Source organism: Paralichthys olivaceus, chromosome 5, assembly GCF_024713975.1.
Source record: "Paralichthys olivaceus isolate ysfri-2021 chromosome 5, ASM2471397v2, whole genome shotgun sequence".
NCBI lineage: Eukaryota > Metazoa > Chordata > Actinopteri > Pleuronectiformes > Paralichthyidae > Paralichthys > Paralichthys olivaceus.
This window is the reverse complement of record NC_091097.1, coordinates 560,001-578,500: the sequence shown is the minus strand read 5'-3', so window position 1 is coordinate 578,500 and position 18,500 is coordinate 560,001. Positions and strand designations below refer to the sequence as shown.

The following is an 18,500-nucleotide window of genomic DNA, read 5'->3' as shown; positions in this document are numbered from 1 at the left end:
AATACTCTGAATGTTTTAATACAAAATAAAATGAAATCTGAAAATGCTGCTCCTACTTTGCTGCTTGATTATTGTGAGAAGTTAAATGAAAGTTCCTCTTATTGATTTCATAAAACTGATTTGCTTTGCAGTTGCTGCCACTCACCAGTAGGAGGTGCTGCAGCTCCCTGACTCTCAACGTCAGTGAAAATGAACTTTTATATTTAAAATCTTCTCATTTACATTTTCAGAACATAAATCTGAAAATAAATTAAATAAACATTGACAACACGCCAGCTCCCAGAAGTGACGCCGAATCATCTCTATCGCCCCCTGGTGTCTGGCTGCAGTGTAAGTCATAAACCCCACCTCCTCCATGTTAGCAGGTGATACATAATTCTTTATCAAAGATGGTTTCTGTCTGATTTTGTGCAACTTGTGATAATTTGTCTCTGAACCTGCAGCTTGAATAATTTGCATTAATGTTCCTGTTTAATTATGTGGATGAGTTTTTGTTTCATGAGGAGGTTAAAGACATAAAGGAGGAGAAGAGAAGTGAGAGAGGAGGAGAAGATCCTGGTGGTTGGAGGCTCTGAGGGTTAATTACATCTCAATCATTTATAATGTTAAAGTCATTATTCTTATTATTATAACACAGGAGTGAGGAGGCCACTCTACATTCTCATCATCTGATCAGTGACTGACACAGAATCGGTTTCAAGACTCATGGAAAAATGTCCGTCAGAACAAAATCTAATCAGATCACTCAACTCTCATTAAAGAATGTCCCTGAGGCCACAAGGAGGCGCTGCTGCACAGACTGAAGTTAAAAAGACCAAACCTAAAATTGTATTTGTTGTAATATTGTAGTTTGAGTTTACGAGTCGACGTTTCATCAAACGACCGCTTTGACTCTTGTTCTTTGATAAGTTCAGTCCAAAGTTTGTTTTACAAGTGAATCACACACACACACACACACACACAGACACAGACACACACACACACACACAGACACAGACACACACACACACAGACACACACACACACACACACACAGACACACACACACAGACACACACAGACACACAGACACACACACAAAGAGACACACACACACACACACACACACACACAGACACACACACACACACACACACACACACACACACACAGACACACACACACACACACACACACACACACACACACACACAGACACACACACACACACACACACACACACACACACACACACACACACTGTGAAATCTGCAGCTGCTGATAAAGAAAGACAAACAGAGCAGATTTTAAATGAAGGTCAAACACATGAACCAAAGTCCGTCAACTAATCCGACGTGTTTTATAAATTCATCAAACCTCCAGCTGAGGTCAGAGGTCACTGACGTCATGTGACATTTTATATGTTTGTTAAGTTTCAAACGTCCACGATAACAAATGAAAAAGCATTTACATCCTGTAGAATTATCAAATATATGTCGATAAATAAATTCCTCCTCGTGTTTCTGACTAAGTTTTCTACGTTGTTTATAAAAATCAGCTGCAAGACAACATGAACAACTTTAAACTGGGGCAGCCTCTTGTGGCTGAAATTAGTATTACATCAACAAACACTGCGATGCTTAAAAAAGGAAAAATAAAAGAGTAAATGTTTTTCAGTGACAAAAAAAAACTAAAATTATGAAACGAACAAAAAAACAAGTTTCACAGATTCCCCCCCCCCCCCGCCAAAAAAAAACAAACAACAAATACAACACGTCCGAAACGTCCAGATTTTAATGATCAATCACAGATTTGGAAAAAATTCCTCTCAGAGCTGATGCAACACTTACAGCATGAAAAAAGGGGAGGAGGAAAGAGAGGAGGAAGAAAAAGAGGAGGAGGAAAAAGAGGAGGAGGAAAAAGAGGAGAAGAGGAACTTATGAGTGTTTATGAAAGGAGGAGTGAGTGTGGAGGAGGAGCTGAATGTTCCCGTTATAAAGACTCAGAGAACAGAGCAGAAAATAGATCCTGTTGTTTTCCTGCTCGGAAAAAAGAAGAAGAAGAAGAAGAAGAAGAAGAAGAAGTTTTCTGCAGCTCTTATCAAACTGAGTTCATCGTCTCAGACCAACATGAGTCACGTGGACGTGAAGAACCTGAAACCCTCCAGCTTTGAAGACGAGTATTATGATGAATATGAATATTACAATCTGAGCGATAAATACTCAGGTGAGGAAACTGGTGTTTCTCCTGCGTCACAGGACGTCTGAGTCGGAATCCTTCTGATAAACTGTCTAATGATGTGTGTGTTTCATGATGTGTGTGTTTCATGATGTGTGTGTTTCATGATGTGTGTGTTTCATGATGTGTGTGTGTTTGTGTTGCAGAGGGTTCGACTCGTAAAGGCAGAACAAAGAAGGAGGCCAGTGACAACACCAACAGACCAAACCCTGCAGGACACGAGAGGAAGATCGTAGAGAAGCTTCAGAACAGTGAGAAGAAAACTAAAGAGTGAACAGTGAGGTGAGACAGGTCATCATGTGTTCACATGTGTAGAGACCAGAGAGAATCATGTGTTCACGTGTGTAGAGACCAGAGAGAATCATGTGTTCACGTGTGTAGAGACCAGAGAGAATTCAAAGTGTCACATTTTTATTTTGAACTTTTAAATCAACTTATTTCTTTTGTTGTCAGGATTTAAAAGGTTTAAATGTTTGTTGAACCTTCAGCACCAATAAAAAAAACACATGAAATCACAAATAGTCAATAATTTGAAGAGAGAATAATAATAAAGACAAACTCACCAAGTGGAACTTTTCCCTTTTTAAAGAAAGTTTCTCCTGCACTTCCTCCACTGAACACACGTGGGCGCTGAGCTGCAGAGAGTCACTTTGTGTTTAGTGATAAAGTAGATTTTATCGTTAAAGTGACAGAATTCTGACACATGGAACTTCAGAGAATTTCTAATTAATAGAAATGAACAGATTAATAGAAACCTCAGAATGTTGAAGCCAGTGGATGACGTCAGTTTGAACAAGTTAAAGATTTGAAATAAAGATTCTCTGAGATGTTTTGTTTGATTCAATTTTCTTCTTTTATGTTTTATTTACATTGAGTTTAAAATAACGTGGAATCAATATTTTCTCTTTTTTTTCCCACAAAAATCCAAGAGAATAAAAAAATATATATTTTCACCTAAATCCTCTGACGTGTGATTTTGTTCTTCAGGGACCTCGGACTGTTTCTCCCGGACACTGACCACTGACCATGGCCTCCTTGGCGACAGAACGAGACGTGTGGACGGCAGGAGCGTGTTTGAGCACCGATGTGGGGGGGGGGGTTGTACCTGGCTTGAAGAGGAGCCCACACATCCAGATGTTCCAGCTGCAGAGATCCTTTTACCCAGCGGACACCGCGGCTTCTCGGCCTGAAGGTGTTGGAAAGCACTCACCTGTGGTGGCGTGCACGTGGACCGTGCACTGTGATTGTGGTGGTGGGGGTTTGGTGATTTCAATGTGTTCATTGATTTTTTAAAAAGTCATTTTTTCTATTAAAACATTTGAAGTGACTTGACTTCATATTTGATTTTCTCTTGTTGGTTTATTTTCACGAGGCTTCGTTTCCATGAACCAGAATTCAAGAGCTCAGTGTAAATAAACCAGGGACTCGAACCTGTGACCTTGTGAGTGAAGGAGTCGAACGTTCAGCCCTCAGGACTTCAGCGGTTGAATCTGAAGCAGATGTCTCCCGGTTCAAACGATGACTTCATCAGTTTTATTTTAATTTAGAGTGAAGATTAAAAATGTTCCCTCTCAGGCCTGAAGGTGTGATGTGTGGACCCACCAGCAGGTGGCAGCATGTGGAGACTCGGGCTGAAAACACTGAGGCAGAGAAAAGTTTCACAGAAAGTTTTCAGATGAGCAGCTGGAGTTACGTAACACGGTGAGTCTGCAGGGACTCAAAGTGACGGAATTACCCATGAGCCTTGGTGGTGAACCAGCTCCAGTGGTTTCACACTGAACTCAAACTTAAGTTTATCAAAGTCAAATCTCTGTGACTCCGCCTCTTTGGAACATCTGGATCTGAACTGAGGAACCAGATGTTCTGCTGCTCGGGACGGTTCGGATTATTTCTGATGCAGCAAAGTGTGACGATGGTGAGACTCTGAAACAAACAGGAAGAGTTATATCCAACAACAACATGACAACGACAACAACAACAACAACATGACAACAACATGACAACAACACACCATTACATAAACATCTTCCCCATCCAACACACACACATAGAAACACACACACACACACACACACACACACATAGACACACACACACACACTCATAGAGACACACACACACACACATAGACACACACACACACACACACACCTCTGCAGAGGAGATACCAGTGCTTTTAGAAACTCCCCTGGTTGCCTAGCAACTAGTCCTCAGGTTTTCCAAAAGAGAGCTGAATGTTATGAGCATGAAATATGATACTGTGTGTGTGTGTGTGTGTGTGTGTGTGTGTGTGTGTGTGTGTGTATGTGTGTGTGTGTGTCTCTATGAGTGTGTGTGTGTGTGTATGTGTGTGTGTGTGTCTCTATGAGTGTGTGTGTGTGTGTATGTGTGTGTGTGTGTCTCTATGAGTGTGTGTGTGTGTGTGTGTGTGTGTTCGTGTGTATGTGTTTGTGTGTGTGTGTTTGTGTGTGTGTGTGTGTGTTTGTGTGTATGTGTTTGTGTGTGTGTGTGTGTGTGTGTGTATGTGTTTGTGTTCGTGTGTTCGTGTGTTTGTGTGTGTATGTGTGTGTATGTGTGTGTATGTGTGTGTATGTGTGTGTGAGTGTTCGTATGTGTGTGTGTTTGTGTGTGTGTTTATGTGTGTTCGTGTGTAGGTGTGTGTATGTGTGTGTGAGTGTTTGTGAGTTTGTGTGTGTTTGTGTGTGTGTGTTGTGGTGGTGTTGGATTTGTTCCCCTGATGGTTGAACTGCAAGAGCCGGGGTTAGAGGTCACTACAGGCCACTTTAATAACAGACCTCCTGTCAACACACACACACAAACACACACACACACACACACACACACACACACACACACACACACACACACACACACACAAACACATACACATAAACACACACACACACTTCATCAGGCCGTGACAGGAGCAGCAGCCCGGTGTGAGGCAGCTGTTCTCTGCAGACGACCCTCACCCTCTCTCTCTGTGTCTCTCTCTATCTCTCTCTCTCTCCCCCCCCCTCTCTCTCTCTGGGTCTTGATCACAGACTGACACACCTGAAGTCACATGTCACATGACCACCTAGCTCACTGGACACTCAGGTGAACATGTTAGACGACACCGTCAGTAACACACGTGTTTCTTCATACTCTAAAAACGCTTCCTCTCCCCGGAGCTGAAACACAACGTGTAGGAACCAAACGCTCCATGAAAACAGGATCAAAGCCAAACAGAGCGAGGGAACGAGAATATTAAAAAAAGCCAAACAGATAAACGGCTGTCGTCACTTCTCCTTCGTTTGTACGAGAATCACACGCGTGGATCTTTGTTGTGGATGTTTGTACACGGCAGCAAAACACAGATTCATAAATCTCCCCCTGAAAGCGTCGCAGACACAAAGATTCATTCTGACGTCTGCTGCTGAAGCTGCACTCGATCGTCTCGACCTCAACACACTACTGGAAACATCAGTTCACATCTGGATCAAAGAGACAAACATCAGACACATGATGTGTTTTACAGATGTGCAGTTCAGGAAGCACATGTGCAGCTGTGTGATCGGAACGTGTCTGAGAATCAAACCAACAAAGACGTCACGAGTCCGATTCTACGATTTAACTACCACTTTCTGTTCTGTATGTCGCAATGCATCATGGGTCCAAAATAAGTTCACAACATATTAAGTTACGGGCGAGTTTTGATTTTAAAGATGTTTATCAAAGTGAAATAATGTACACGTCAAATGATGTTGCATGAGACACACAACAACTACAGAGAGACACACAACAACTACAGAGAGACACAAGAACAAGCAGCTCTGTGCACGTCTTCAACTGCATCTTTGAGTTTCTGAAGTTTCTGCAGTGACACAATAATAATAATGAGCAACAAACAAACACACAACAAATTATCAGAACGATGGTGTCACAGTTGATCTCATCTGCAGCGCGCACACACACACACACACACACACACACACACACACACACACACAGAAACGATGAGAAAATCTCCTTTGAAATCTGTTTCGACAGAAAGTTTTTAATGAATCACAAAAGAAATCTGATAATTATGCACAAACCCTAAAACCAGAGCCGCTCTGTGAAATCTCCAAGGTACAATTTTGAGTCCACAAGGACACGAGAAGCAACAGTGACGAGAGTGAATGAAGCACGAGAGGAAGCCGGAGTAAAAATAATGAGTCTCAGAGGGAGCGGCTCACATCAAAGTGGACGAAGACACGTTGTCTCACGATGACCTGGCCGCCAACCAGGCCGCCGTCATGTGACCACACAGATCCACAGACCAGGTCCCCTGAAGAACTGATGCTGCTCACACTGTGTTTACATCAGGTTCAGTGATCGTCACCTGTTTGATCGAGGACAGAACGTCCAGCGACAAACATTCACAGATTTACTCACCTGGACGAGGACGAAGCTGCAGGAGAGAACAAGCGAAGATTCTACAGAACACAAAGAGTCACTCTCTTATTTATGTATCAATACACAAACATACATGTTCGATTCTAATCTAACACAATGAGCCTGAACAGAAAACTCATTACAAAACGTTCAGAGCTGTGAAACAAACAGGAAACGAGGAATGACTGAAACGTGCACAGGTGGCCTCTCTGATCCACACGACATCGCTCACCTGCGGACGCAGATCAGATCCCGACTGAGAGGAACGAACTGAACAGCACAGAGAAACACCAGCTGTACGATAACGTGTCCAGAGGCTGTTCATCTGGAAACGTCTGACACTTCATGAAACTTCCTGAAGTGAAGATTGAAAACTTTGCAGTGATCACCGACATTTGTTTGGACAGGGATCAGCTCAGCTTGTGAACAATCTCAGTTTCAATAAACCCATCAGGACTCAATTCAACGTTGAAGCCAACAACAGATTCATGAAACAATAACTTTGAATCTTTGAGAAGATGGAACGTGAAACATGTTTGATAATCTCAGCTGACCGAGCAGCAGACTGATGGACTGAAGAAATGAAACTCAGAGACAAACAGAAAGTTTTCATCCTCCTCATGTGACGGAGGACTGAGAAGAACAAATCGATGAAGTCTCACATTTCAGCAGCTTTGTTGTGATTCATTAAAAAACAAGTGGAGCAACAGAGATTTAAATTTAAAGCTGCTGCTGCGCTGATTATCCATCAACTGCTCGACCAATCGTGCATCTTCAATTCTGCAAGCCCCACCCCCAAAGGTTCCTGTACCCGTCTTTTTCAAACCACGTAACCGTCACAGTCCGCATGCTACATGTTAGCATTGTTAAGCAAAACCTCCACCAGAGGGCAGCGCCCCGTGACTTAGAGGCACTGCTCTGTTTGTCTGTCCGTCAAGTTTCAGGAGACGTGAACAGACGGACAAACTGAACGCAGAGTGCAGACAGAAGGCGTCGTCCGTTTCCAAATACAAATTTAACGTTGAGCACCGAGAGCCAACAGATTCCCAGGACTGATTTCAGACCCTGGTTCCTGTGGGGGGGGGGGGGGGGGGGGGTCCTGCCAAGGCTCCTGGTTCTTGGGGAAAGTTTCTGCAGTGGAAACATTAACGTATAAAACTGTTCATAAGAGTCTCAACACGGAGTGAACACTGGAATTAAAGACACACGATCCTCCAGCTTCTCTCTGCAGCAGCAGACTCTCAGCTCGGTTTGGTTCCAATCGTGGGAAACTGTAAAACACAAAAAGGAAACGAATCCATCGGGGTTTAAAGGACAGAAGCTGCCGTGGCCTTGTTCTGATTATTGTCAGCGTCGCTCTGCCCTGAAGGTTTGTATCATGTTACACTGGAGATCAGAGATGGAGAGAGGAGAGGAGATATGGAAGAAACAAGGGGGGGAAACAATCTCAGGTTCTCTCGTCCATTTGGCATGCATGGGTGGAGAGAGAGTGTGTGTGGGAGGACGAGATGCAGAGGGAGAATAAGAAGAGGAGGATGAAGGATGGGGGGGTAGTTTTTTTTTTTAATGAGTGATTCCTTCACCCCGGGAGTCCGACCAAAGGAGAGGAAAAAAAACAGGAGGAACAAAGGTTGAGGAGGAGGGATGAGGAAGAAGGGGGGGAGGAAATGGGGAATAAAGGAGGGATGGAGCTCATCTACACCCTTTCCTGGAAGGGAGGAGTAAAATAACAAAACACTGCAGCTCTGGACGTGTGTGTGTACGACTGTACATGTGTGTTGGACGCACACGTGTATCATTAGACATCATTAACCACAAATTATACAGAGAGAGAGAGAGAGAGAGAGAGAGACAGATGCTGCTGGATGTTAAAGGGGGGGCAGAGAGAGGGGGGAGGCAGAGAGAGGGGGAGGCAGAGAGAGGGGGTGCAGAGAGAGGGGGAGGCAGAAAGAGGGGGGAGGCAGAGAGAGAGGGGGTGCAGAGAGAGAGAGACAGAGAGAGAGGGGGGGTGCAGAGAGAGAGAGACAGATGCTGCTGGATGTTAACTGAGGGGGGGTAGAGAGAGAGAGAGGGGGCGAGCGAGCTGATCTAATACATGTGTACTGTGATTAAACGAGGAGCTTGATCACAGTTGACACTTGAGATGAATGTGAGGATCAGTGAAAGGATATTAAACAGTGAAAAAAGAGAAACGAGAGATGAGAAAGAGTTAAAGAGTTAAACCACAGCATCTCTCTCTCTCTCTCTCTCTCTCTCTCTCCTAAGGCGGCTCACTCCCTCTCTCACCACCTGTTAGTGCGGACCCCTCCGCTCTGACATCCACTTGTTTGTGTTGGAATCTCCTGCACTCACACAACCTGAGGTAAGAAAACACCTTTGATTCTGGATTGTTCTTTATTCACCTCTTTATCTGTCTCTCTCTCTTTCTCTCTCTCTTTCTCTCTCTCTTTCTCTGCAGCTCTCGTCTTTCCATTCCTTTCTCTCTGAATTCTGCCACATGGTGAAAAGTGACAGTGATAATAATAATATATAATAATAATGAACTCTATTACTTGATAAAAACTCAAAGTGCTTTTACAGGAAAATGTTGTTAAACAACATTAAATTAAATAAAACTGTAAAATCTTAAATTAAATGAAAAACTGTAAAAATAAAAAGAATCTCGGACAAAATATTCTAAACAGTTTGAAATGTGAGGAAATAAAACCATATTCATCTGTTAATGGCAAATAAAGCAAATCTGATGCTGCATGATCTTAATAAATACACACGACAGCTCGTAAATGTGCAGCCACATCATCTGGATCGCCTCCTGGTGTCTGGCTGCAGTATAGCTCATAACCCTCCTCCTCCATGTTAGCAGATGGGACATGGACCAAAGTAGACGTTAAATAAATGTTTGACGGTGTTTCTGTCGTTTCAGCTCGTTCTCGTCTCACTGATGTTCTGATCAGTTTGGTTTGAATCAGTTATTTGATGATATGAAAACAGGCGGAGACTGACTCATGATTGGTCGAGTGGGTGTGTGGGCGGGGCCACAAGATGGCAGCGTTCATACCGAGATGTTTCATCTTTATGTTTGTGTGAGAGGAAGTGGTGGCGTCGTCATTCTTTATTCAGACGATGGCAGATTGAACGTACGAGTTCAGCTCTTTGGATCGTTTCTGAGCAGCGTCATGTTAACGTGTGCAGGCGGCATTCTCATTTTGAGCTGCACACGGACGTGCACGTCGGAGTGCACGTGGACATAACGTAACATCTCATGGATCAAAGTGAACGCTCGTCAACACGCCACAGAGAGACTCCCTGCAATTCTTGATCAGGCCACCAGGGGCCTGCAGTTGAGACACAGTGGAAAAGGTTGAATAAAACATTTAGCTAACAAGTAACAATAACAATAATATGCATCGCTCGTTAAGTTTGTTCAACTGGTTCATGTTTCTCCAGCCGTCCACGAGCAGGAAACAGGTTTCAGGAGCTCAATGTGAATTCATACAAATTGTATTTCAATAAAAAGGAGTTTTATTCCAAATGAAGAAGTAGAATTCTGTTCATCGTCCCACACTGTGGACGGATCAGTTCAGTTTAGAGTCAGTTTAACAGGAAGCCACAAAATAACCTAAACTATAAAGTAAAAGCTCGTATAATAATTGACAATAATAAAATTCACTGTGAATCTCTGTTGATCATTAACTCTATGAAAAATGTAAAAATTACACTTTAAACCACCTTTTAGTTCAATGAACAAACCTAATTATTGAATTAACGACAGAAATATGAAGCTAAAAATAAAACCAGGCTGAAACCAAAAGACCTCCAACGTATTTCAATCACCTTTTCTTATTTTGACATTTCCCCAGTGGGAGTTCTGAGCTACGTGCTCGTTATAAATACTGACGTGTGCTCGTAAATTTGAACCGGTGCATCTGTCAGTCACCAGTGAGCGGAGCAGTTCTGACTCAGGGACGCAGTGTGGAATCGAACACGGAGCCACAGTGAGGACAGAGGAAGTGACCCGCTCGGCCTGGATATAGAAACACCATGATGGTGATCAGGGATCGGCCAGAAGATGACCGCCTGTTGTACTGGTGTAGAACCACACAGATGCTGGAGGCCGGCGTCACAGCACTTTGACTTTTAGATTTTCACTCAATAAAACATGAAAACCAGGTTTTTACTCGGAGCCGCTCTGTCAGAGATCCTGAGTTAATCCACAGCAGAGGGATTACACTTCATCCTCTTCTGTCACGTTTCCTCTTCCTCACGTTTCACTTTCACCGTGATCGATCACCACTGGAGAGATTTCATCCTTCTCCACTGGACCAGCAGGATGATGGTGATTATTACCTGAGCAGGTTCTCATGACTCTCTTTGTCGTTCCAAAACATAATTAAACACATGTGCTGCAGAGAAGAGGAAAAAAAAAATCACTGCTGCCAAATTTTTTCTCTGCTTCTCTCCAGGGTTTGAAAACCTCCAGTCACCCAACATCGCATTATAATTCATACCCACCAACGGCTGCATATAAATCGATACCGCCCCAGCACTGACATGTTTCTGGCTGTTCGGAGGAAATGTGTGTGTGAGCACAGAAGAGGAGGAAAAGGCTTTTCATGGAATTTGTGCGTTTGCTGAAAAGAAAATCATCAGAGACATTTGTTGACTCATAACTTTCAAAAGTTTCAGCATCTCTGCAGATCTGTGGAGGTTCTCAGCCTCTTCTGGCTCCAGGGTGTTCAGTGTTTCTGCAGCAGGATCAGCTTCCATCGTACAAACTGTTCAAAACAGCAGCAGAGAGACGCAGACACAAGCGGCTGCTGAGTCTGACACTAACCTCATCTGTTTAGATTTCCTCATCTGCTGCTACACTCTCTGCACATATACTCTTCATGATCAGTTCATGTCCTGCTCTATGTGCGACAGACGTTGATTTGAGTTTGAATTGAATCAGAGTTGAAGGCTGAAATCTCTCTCAGGAGGAGGAGACCAAACATGGCGTTTTGTCTGACGTGCGTTCGTCCTGTCGTCAACACCTACGTGGGCGTAAACGTTTATCAGCTGTTCTATTTATTTATCCTTCCTGGTAGTTCGGGGTCCAAGGCTATTGCCGACCTTTGTCTAATGTTTAAGTCCGCGTCTGCCTATACTTGACTCTGATTGGTTTGTAGACGGAGTCTGACGTGTGTGTTGTGTTGTGTTGGGGGGGGGGAAGCGCTTCATCTGGTTGCCATGGTAACATCATGATGGTATTACTAGTAGCATCAGCACCTTCAGTCGCAGTACTCCACAGTACTACAGTGCTCCATGGTACTACAGTACTCCATGGTACTACAGTACTCCATGGTACTACAGTGCTCCACGGTACTACAGTACTCTACAGTACTGCAGTGCTCCACGGTACTACAGTACTCCATGGTACTACAGTACTCCATGGTACTACAGTACTACAGTACTCCATGGTACTACAGTACTACAGTACTCCACTCTAGTTCAAATGCACCAAATCATATAACATGATATCATCGTATGTTAGCTACTCCGAGGTCCTGCACTTTCCGCTCAACCACCTACATAGCTAGCACATTAGCTTCATCACTGGTGTGCAATGAATCCTGGGACAGGTCGGCCGTTGCTTCGGGCTGGAAGGACACATTTGTAGGAGACTTCAAAAATTGGACAGTGCAGTGGTGCCACTACAATGTCTGTACTGGAGCCTCTTCTTCTTCTATGGTTTAGTGCTGTCTCTACTGTGACATTCTAAAAGTCCAAACTATCCAAAGTGTTTTCACTCAGTTTGATCGAGAGCCAGTCGGAGTCTGAGGGAGCGAAAGAGTCCTGAGGAGACAGACATCATGTTGATCTGGAGACGAGAGGTTGACACATGAAAAGTACAATCACAACATCACGAGGGTGTTTCCATCATTCAGCTCTCAACGTGGGGGAGCTCTGCTTCCTCTCACCTGTCCTCCGTCAGGCTTCAGGTGACTCACCCCTCCGCTGTGTGGGAGGGAGTGAGGGGGAGACTGTTAATGCAGCACGGAGGACAGAGGAGAGCAGGCAGCGGGGGGGGAGGGGGGGATGAAAGACGGGGGAGACCGACAGTGAGCACCTGCAGGTGGGGGGGGATCATTGAATGTGTCTTCATTAGAGTCCGACTCTTTTCCCTCAGCTTAACGCTCGACTGCAGCTTCACCAGTAATCCCACTGTGACTGAGTGTCAGTCCGTGGACGAGCTCCAGACTCACTTTCATGTGGGAGAATGTTTCTGCTGATAAACGCTTCGTCCCCTGAATTAAACATGAGGAGCAGCCGTCGGCTGGAACACCCCCACAATCAATGTAAACCACAGAACACGGTCACGAACAATGAAACTAAATGAGTCAAACTATCAAACGCTAATTCATCTTCATGTGTTATATTATAGATGTTCATCTTCTTTCTGATCTACAAGTTATGACTTAGAAGATCACATGACTTTATATCTTGTAATTACCGACTATGATGTGTCTCATAATTATAATTAGAACTTTAGATTCATCGTTACATGAAATTTTAATTTTAATTTTAGAACCTTTGGTGAAAATGTCTTCTGTGGACAGCTGATGTTCAGTTATGATCATTTAGTGGGGGATGGATACCACAGCGTGATTGACAGCTAGTACCGTCCAATGGGTGCAGGTGGGCGTGTCCTCGAGCTCTCAGTCGAGGCCCTCTCAAAATCTAAAACAACGCTTTGACTCACGAGACCACGTCCACAGATTCCTCGTCAGTGTGAGATCCAGAACTGAAGTGAGCAGCAGCTGTCCAACACAACAGGGTCAGTGACACTTGATTCTCCGTGGCGTGTTCTGGTAGCTCAGCTGGTTGCTTCATGGTCATGTGACAGGAGTTCATCAGTTCCTGTCTCAGTCCGTTGACCCTCCAGCTTGCTTTGCCCAGCTCTCATTTTCTACCGCCTTTGGTTCTTCTGTCCCTCGTGTCCTCGCTTTGTTCTCTCCTCATTTGAAGTTCTTAAATCTTCTGTTTTGCTGCCAGAGCCTGTTCATTCATCGAAGATTCATTACTGCAGCTGCCGTTGTAAACCGTCCGTCACAGATCACTGGACGATCTCACGTGTGCAAAGTAAAACACATTTTCTGAGGTTTACCAACAATGATGGAGAATTCATAAAATACTAGGATCATCGTTCCTGCAGAGTTTCAGCAGCTAGACAACACAAGTCTCTGCATCGTCTCATGATACTTGAAACAGGTCTCGTGCAACTTTCAGGGTCTTTGCTCAGACACACACCAGTGAAGACATTACTGCCTTCAAGCTGCCTCCCACAGCTCATTTCACTCTGAGACACTGAATCAGCACATTCAAAACCTCAGAGGGAAGAATCCAGCAAACAGGCTGAGCCGATCCAGAGTCCACACGTCCTGCAGGTGGAGCAAAGTAAAGAAGGTATAAATCAAACGCACTGGGTGCAGTGTGATGGAGCTCGTCACTCTGTTCCCACTTTTCATCTTAGACATCAGTTCCTCTTCAGCCTCGTTAAAGACGAACCGCAGAGCGAAAGAGTCGCACACTGGATATATTTCATCCAACACCAGGTTCTCCCACTGGTTTATGACTTCGACATTTCATTTCTCTCCATGTCTCCTGCTGGTTAACATGAAGACATCCTGAGATGGAGAATCAGGGAACACGCTAACGAGGAGTCTTCAACACTTCGAAACGCTCTGAGTGTTCCTGTGGTGTTGGAATAATCGGAACAAGTCGGTGAAATGAAGAACATCATTTCACATTCAGCTCTGAGTAGAGACGTGAACGTGTGAAATGTTGGACTTTGGTCTGTTTGTTCATCTCTCACTAAGCTGCACGTTCTAATCATAGTTCTGAACCAAACCACGGAGAATAAACGAGCAGTCGAGGTGAACTGTGGTGGACTCCACTGAGAATACGTTCATCAGGCTCAATGATTATCAATGATTGTGTCAGGAAATGTAGAGAATCTGTGAGGTTTGAAGAAGGTGTTTGATTTACGAAGCTTATTAAGCTGCTGCTGTTGATTTTAATCAGACTGCGGTCGACTGAGGTTTGTTGTTAGTTTATTAATTAACGTCTCCAGAGTTAAAACTAAACCCGTAGTTTTTTATCCATCTGATCCAGTGTGAAGGGTTCTGGATGTTCTCATCACCTGAAACTATTTAACTCTGGCCCAATGGTCATATTCAAATCTATCAAACTATAGATGTATAGAGCTGGGCGAGGTCTGGACCTGTGAGACCTGGAGACCAGTGAAGCTGTTTGACTTCAACCTTCCTGTCCATGAAAGATGAAACATGGAGACGTCGTCAGGGAGTTGTCTCTTCACGCTCCGCTGCCTCTTCTGTGATTTATCAACACACCTTCACTGGTTAAGTCACTCACCCTCTCTTCCTGTTTCTCAAACTGAAATCCTGAGTCTTTTCACCACAAGTTCATTTAATTCATTCTTTTCACGTCACAAACGCTCATCAAACTCCTGCTGTGCCTCAGTACCAGCAGAGGGCGCTGTTTGTCCTTCCATTCGCCTGACCTTCCTCGTTATCACCTGTTCTGTCTCCGCTGTGAAGTAAAGGAGCATGAAAAGAAAGTAACATTCGCCCAAATGAAAACTAAAGTGAAAGTGAAAGTGAAATCTGGCCGTTCTTCTTTCAGACTCTATGACGGTGCGGAGAGGAAAGAAGCTCAGCATCTCAATCCAGGAACACATGGCCATAGACGTCTGCCCCGGACCAATCAGACCCATCCAACAGATCTCCGCCTACTTCCCCCGCCTATCTCCCACCTCCCCCACCCCCACCTCCCCGAACCCTGCCACGTTTCCCATCCCCGCCTCCTCCCCCCTGTCCCTCAGCCCCGGGGCCTCCAGGATGGGCGGGGCTCACCTCCTGTCTCCTCTGCTGGCCCACGGTCGGCCCGGTGGCGGCGGGTCGTTGTCTCTGACCAGCAGCATGGACACGTCGGTGGAAATCAACAGCTCCGACAGTGACGACTGCAGTGAGCCTCGCTGTCGTGTGTGTGTGTGTGTGTGTGTGTGTGTGTGTGTGTGTGTGTGTGTGTGTGTGTGTTCGGAAGCTTCTTCACTCATCTTCTCACACGACGCAGCATGAAACTCACAATCACATCGTTACTTTCAGAATTAGTTTGTTGCATGTTGATGTGTTTACAGATTCAGTTCTGGTCCAGACATGATCTCCATCCACCTCCTGCCCAACACACAAGTCCACTTCAAATACACTCAGACAGTTCCTGACATGTTCCTGACATGTTCCTGACATGTTCCTCACATGTTCCTCACATGTTCCTGACATGTTCCTCACATGTTCCTCACATGTTCCTCACATGTTCCTGACATGTTCCTCACACGTTCCTCACATGTTCCTCACACGTTCCTGACATGTTCCTGACATGTTCCTCACATGTTCCTCACATGTTCCTGACATGTTCCTCACATGTTCCTCACATGTTCCTGACATGTTCCTCACACGTTCCTGACATGTTCCTCACATGTTCCTCACATGTTCTGAGACAGTGTCTACCTAAACACCAGGTGTGAAAGTTCCTCAGACGAACACAAACTACTTGAAATGAGACTTCAGACTCTGCAGCGTCAGTGTTTCTCAAACTTCAGAATAAACGTGTTCAACACAGTGAACGTGCAGAGATTGAATCCACAGACTCAGGTCTCAGGTCTCAGGTCTCTGGTCTCTGGTCTCAGGTCTCAGGTCTCAGGTCTTTGGTCTCAGGTCTCAGGTCTCAGGTCTCTGATCTCTGGTCTACACAACATGACAAACCTCTGCTACACAACATGACAAACCTTGTGTAGCAGAGGTTTACATCACTGTGCGCTCCTCTCACCACAGAGTGTTTTGTGTGTCACTGGTATGAGAGTGTTTGCACATTGTGTGTTTTTAAGAAGTGTTGTCGACAAACGTCTGTTCTCAGTTTATTGTGACACCCCCCCCCCCTTCTACTGATGCAACAGTTGTAATAATCTTTCTGTGTGTGTGTTACGATGTTTGTGTGTCTGCTCTGTGCAGCTGCTCTGGGAACTCTGGAGTTCGAGCTGAGATACGAGCAGAGCTCCAACGAGCTGCACTGCACTGTGCTGCGAGCCAAGGTAACAACGCTCCGCAGGTTTGATTCCTGAGTGAAGGACGGATCGACCGACATCAGAACTTTTCTCTCTTTACAAAGACTCAACGTCTCTTAGAGCAGCAGCTCCGCCCACTGATCCACATCAACACACGATCACATGATCCTGGACTCACTGCTTCAAACTGTCATCATCGAATTTATTACACTTTTATATTTAAACTGGTGTGTGAGGTGTGTGTTGGTGTGTGAGGTTGTGTGTTGGTGTGTGTTGGTGTGTGAGGTGTGTGTTGGTGTGTGAGGTCTGTGAGGTTGTGTGAGGTGTGTGTTGGTGTGTGTTGGTGTGTGAGGTTGTGTGTTGGTGTGTGTTGGTGTGTGAGGTCTGTGAGGATGTGTGTTGGTGTGAGGTTGTGTGTTGGTGTGTGAGGTTGTGTGTTGGTGTGTGTTGGTGTGTGAGGTCTGTGAGCTTGTGTGTTGGTGTGTGTTGGTGTGTGAGGTTGTGTGTTGGTGTGTGAGATCTGTGAGGTTGTGTGTTGGTGTGTGTTGGTGTGTGAGATCTGTGAGGTTGTGTGTTGGTGTGTGTTGGTGTGTTGGTGTGTGAGGTTGTGTGTTGGTGTGTGTTGGTGTGTGTTGGTGTGTGAGGTGTGTGAGGTTGTGTGTTGGTGTGTGTTGGTGTGTGAGGTCTGTGAGGTTGTGTGTTGGTGTGTGTTGGTGTGAGTTGGTGTGTGAGGTTGTGTGTCAAACCAAAGGCGTGAGATAGAACAATAACAAAACATTGAGATAAAGACACATAAGAGCAGAGGAATTGTTGTCTACAAGCTTTTAGTGCCACCAGGGGGCGCAGTGTGAAATCTGACCGTGGCATCTTCAGAGTCAGACCCACCTCCAACCCAACTGTCAACACACATGCTGCATTGTGGGAAATGTAGGCATCAGGATTTGACGAGAGAGAACTATGTGTGCGACATAATATTTGTGGTTGTGTGGTTTTTTCTTGAACTGTCCATCGTGAGTCAGACGGTGTTCGAAGGATGAATCAGATCTCAGCTCAAAGTGACGCCTGGTTTCTGTGCAGGGTCTGAAACCCATGGACTTCAACGGTCTGTCCGACCCGTACGTCAAACTGCACCTGCTGCCCGGAGCCTGTAAGGTGAGACCAGTTCAGATGAACCTTGATCATCTTAACTACACACTGACAGTGTACTCCACGTTTCATTACAAACAAAAACACATAATGTAGTGTGTGTGTGTGTGTGTGTGTGTGTGTCTGTGTGTGTCCTTCAGGCCAATAAGCTGAAGACAAAGACGATCCGTAACTGTTTGAATCCAGTTTGGAATGAAACTCTCACGTACGTCGGGATCACAGAGGAGGACATGCACAGAAAGACGCTCAGGTATGTGTGTGTGTGTGTGTGTGTGAGTGTGTGTGTGTGTTTGTATGTATGTGTGTGTGTGTGTTATTTCAGCTTTGACCTGTAGGCGTCTGAGTGCTCAGTGCTGCCTCTACAGGCTGAAGCGGGGACTTAAAAAAAACTTTTCTTCTTCATCTTTTTGTAATATAAACGTCACAGATTGTAAATAAAGATGGACGACGTGACAGCTGTGCTAAAGTGACGCCCCCTGGTGGCTGGCCTCAGTGTTGGTCATAAACCTTCTTCCGTGTTAGCAGATGGGCACGTTAAATCCCAACAGCCCTTGAACACACCGTGTCTGTCTCCTCAGACACACGAGTCAGAAGA

At 44.9% G+C, this 18,500-nt stretch overlaps 2 protein-coding genes across 2 annotated transcripts in view; both read left to right on the top strand.

Moving 5' to 3' along the window:
- The first annotated feature begins 1,913 nt into the window (after positions 1 to 1,913).
- nupr1b (nuclear protein 1b) lies at positions 1,914 to 3,544 on the top strand. Its single transcript, XM_020109522.2, has 3 exons — positions 1,914 to 2,205; positions 2,364 to 2,499; positions 3,205 to 3,544. The coding sequence occupies exons 1-2, from the start codon at positions 1,929 to 1,931 to the stop codon at positions 2,489 to 2,491; spliced, it is 405 nt and encodes a 134-aa protein (XP_019965081.2). The 5' UTR covers positions 1,914 to 1,928; the 3' UTR covers positions 2,492 to 2,499; positions 3,205 to 3,544.
- A 5,090-nt stretch (positions 3,545 to 8,634) lies between these two features.
- The window catches only part of doc2a (double C2-like domains, alpha), a 27,513-nt gene continuing 17,647 nt past the window's right edge, over positions 8,635 to 18,500 (top strand). Inside the window, exons 1-5 of the mRNA XM_069525517.1 lie at positions 8,635 to 8,998; positions 15,322 to 15,663; positions 16,707 to 16,786; positions 17,837 to 17,911; positions 18,046 to 18,155. Of these exons, the coding sequence (XP_069381618.1) occupies positions 15,327 to 15,663; positions 16,707 to 16,786; positions 17,837 to 17,911; positions 18,046 to 18,155 (602 nt within the window). The 5' untranslated portion in view covers positions 8,635 to 8,998; positions 15,322 to 15,326. The remainder of the gene's footprint in view (positions 8,999 to 15,321; positions 15,664 to 16,706; positions 16,787 to 17,836; positions 17,912 to 18,045; positions 18,156 to 18,500) is intronic.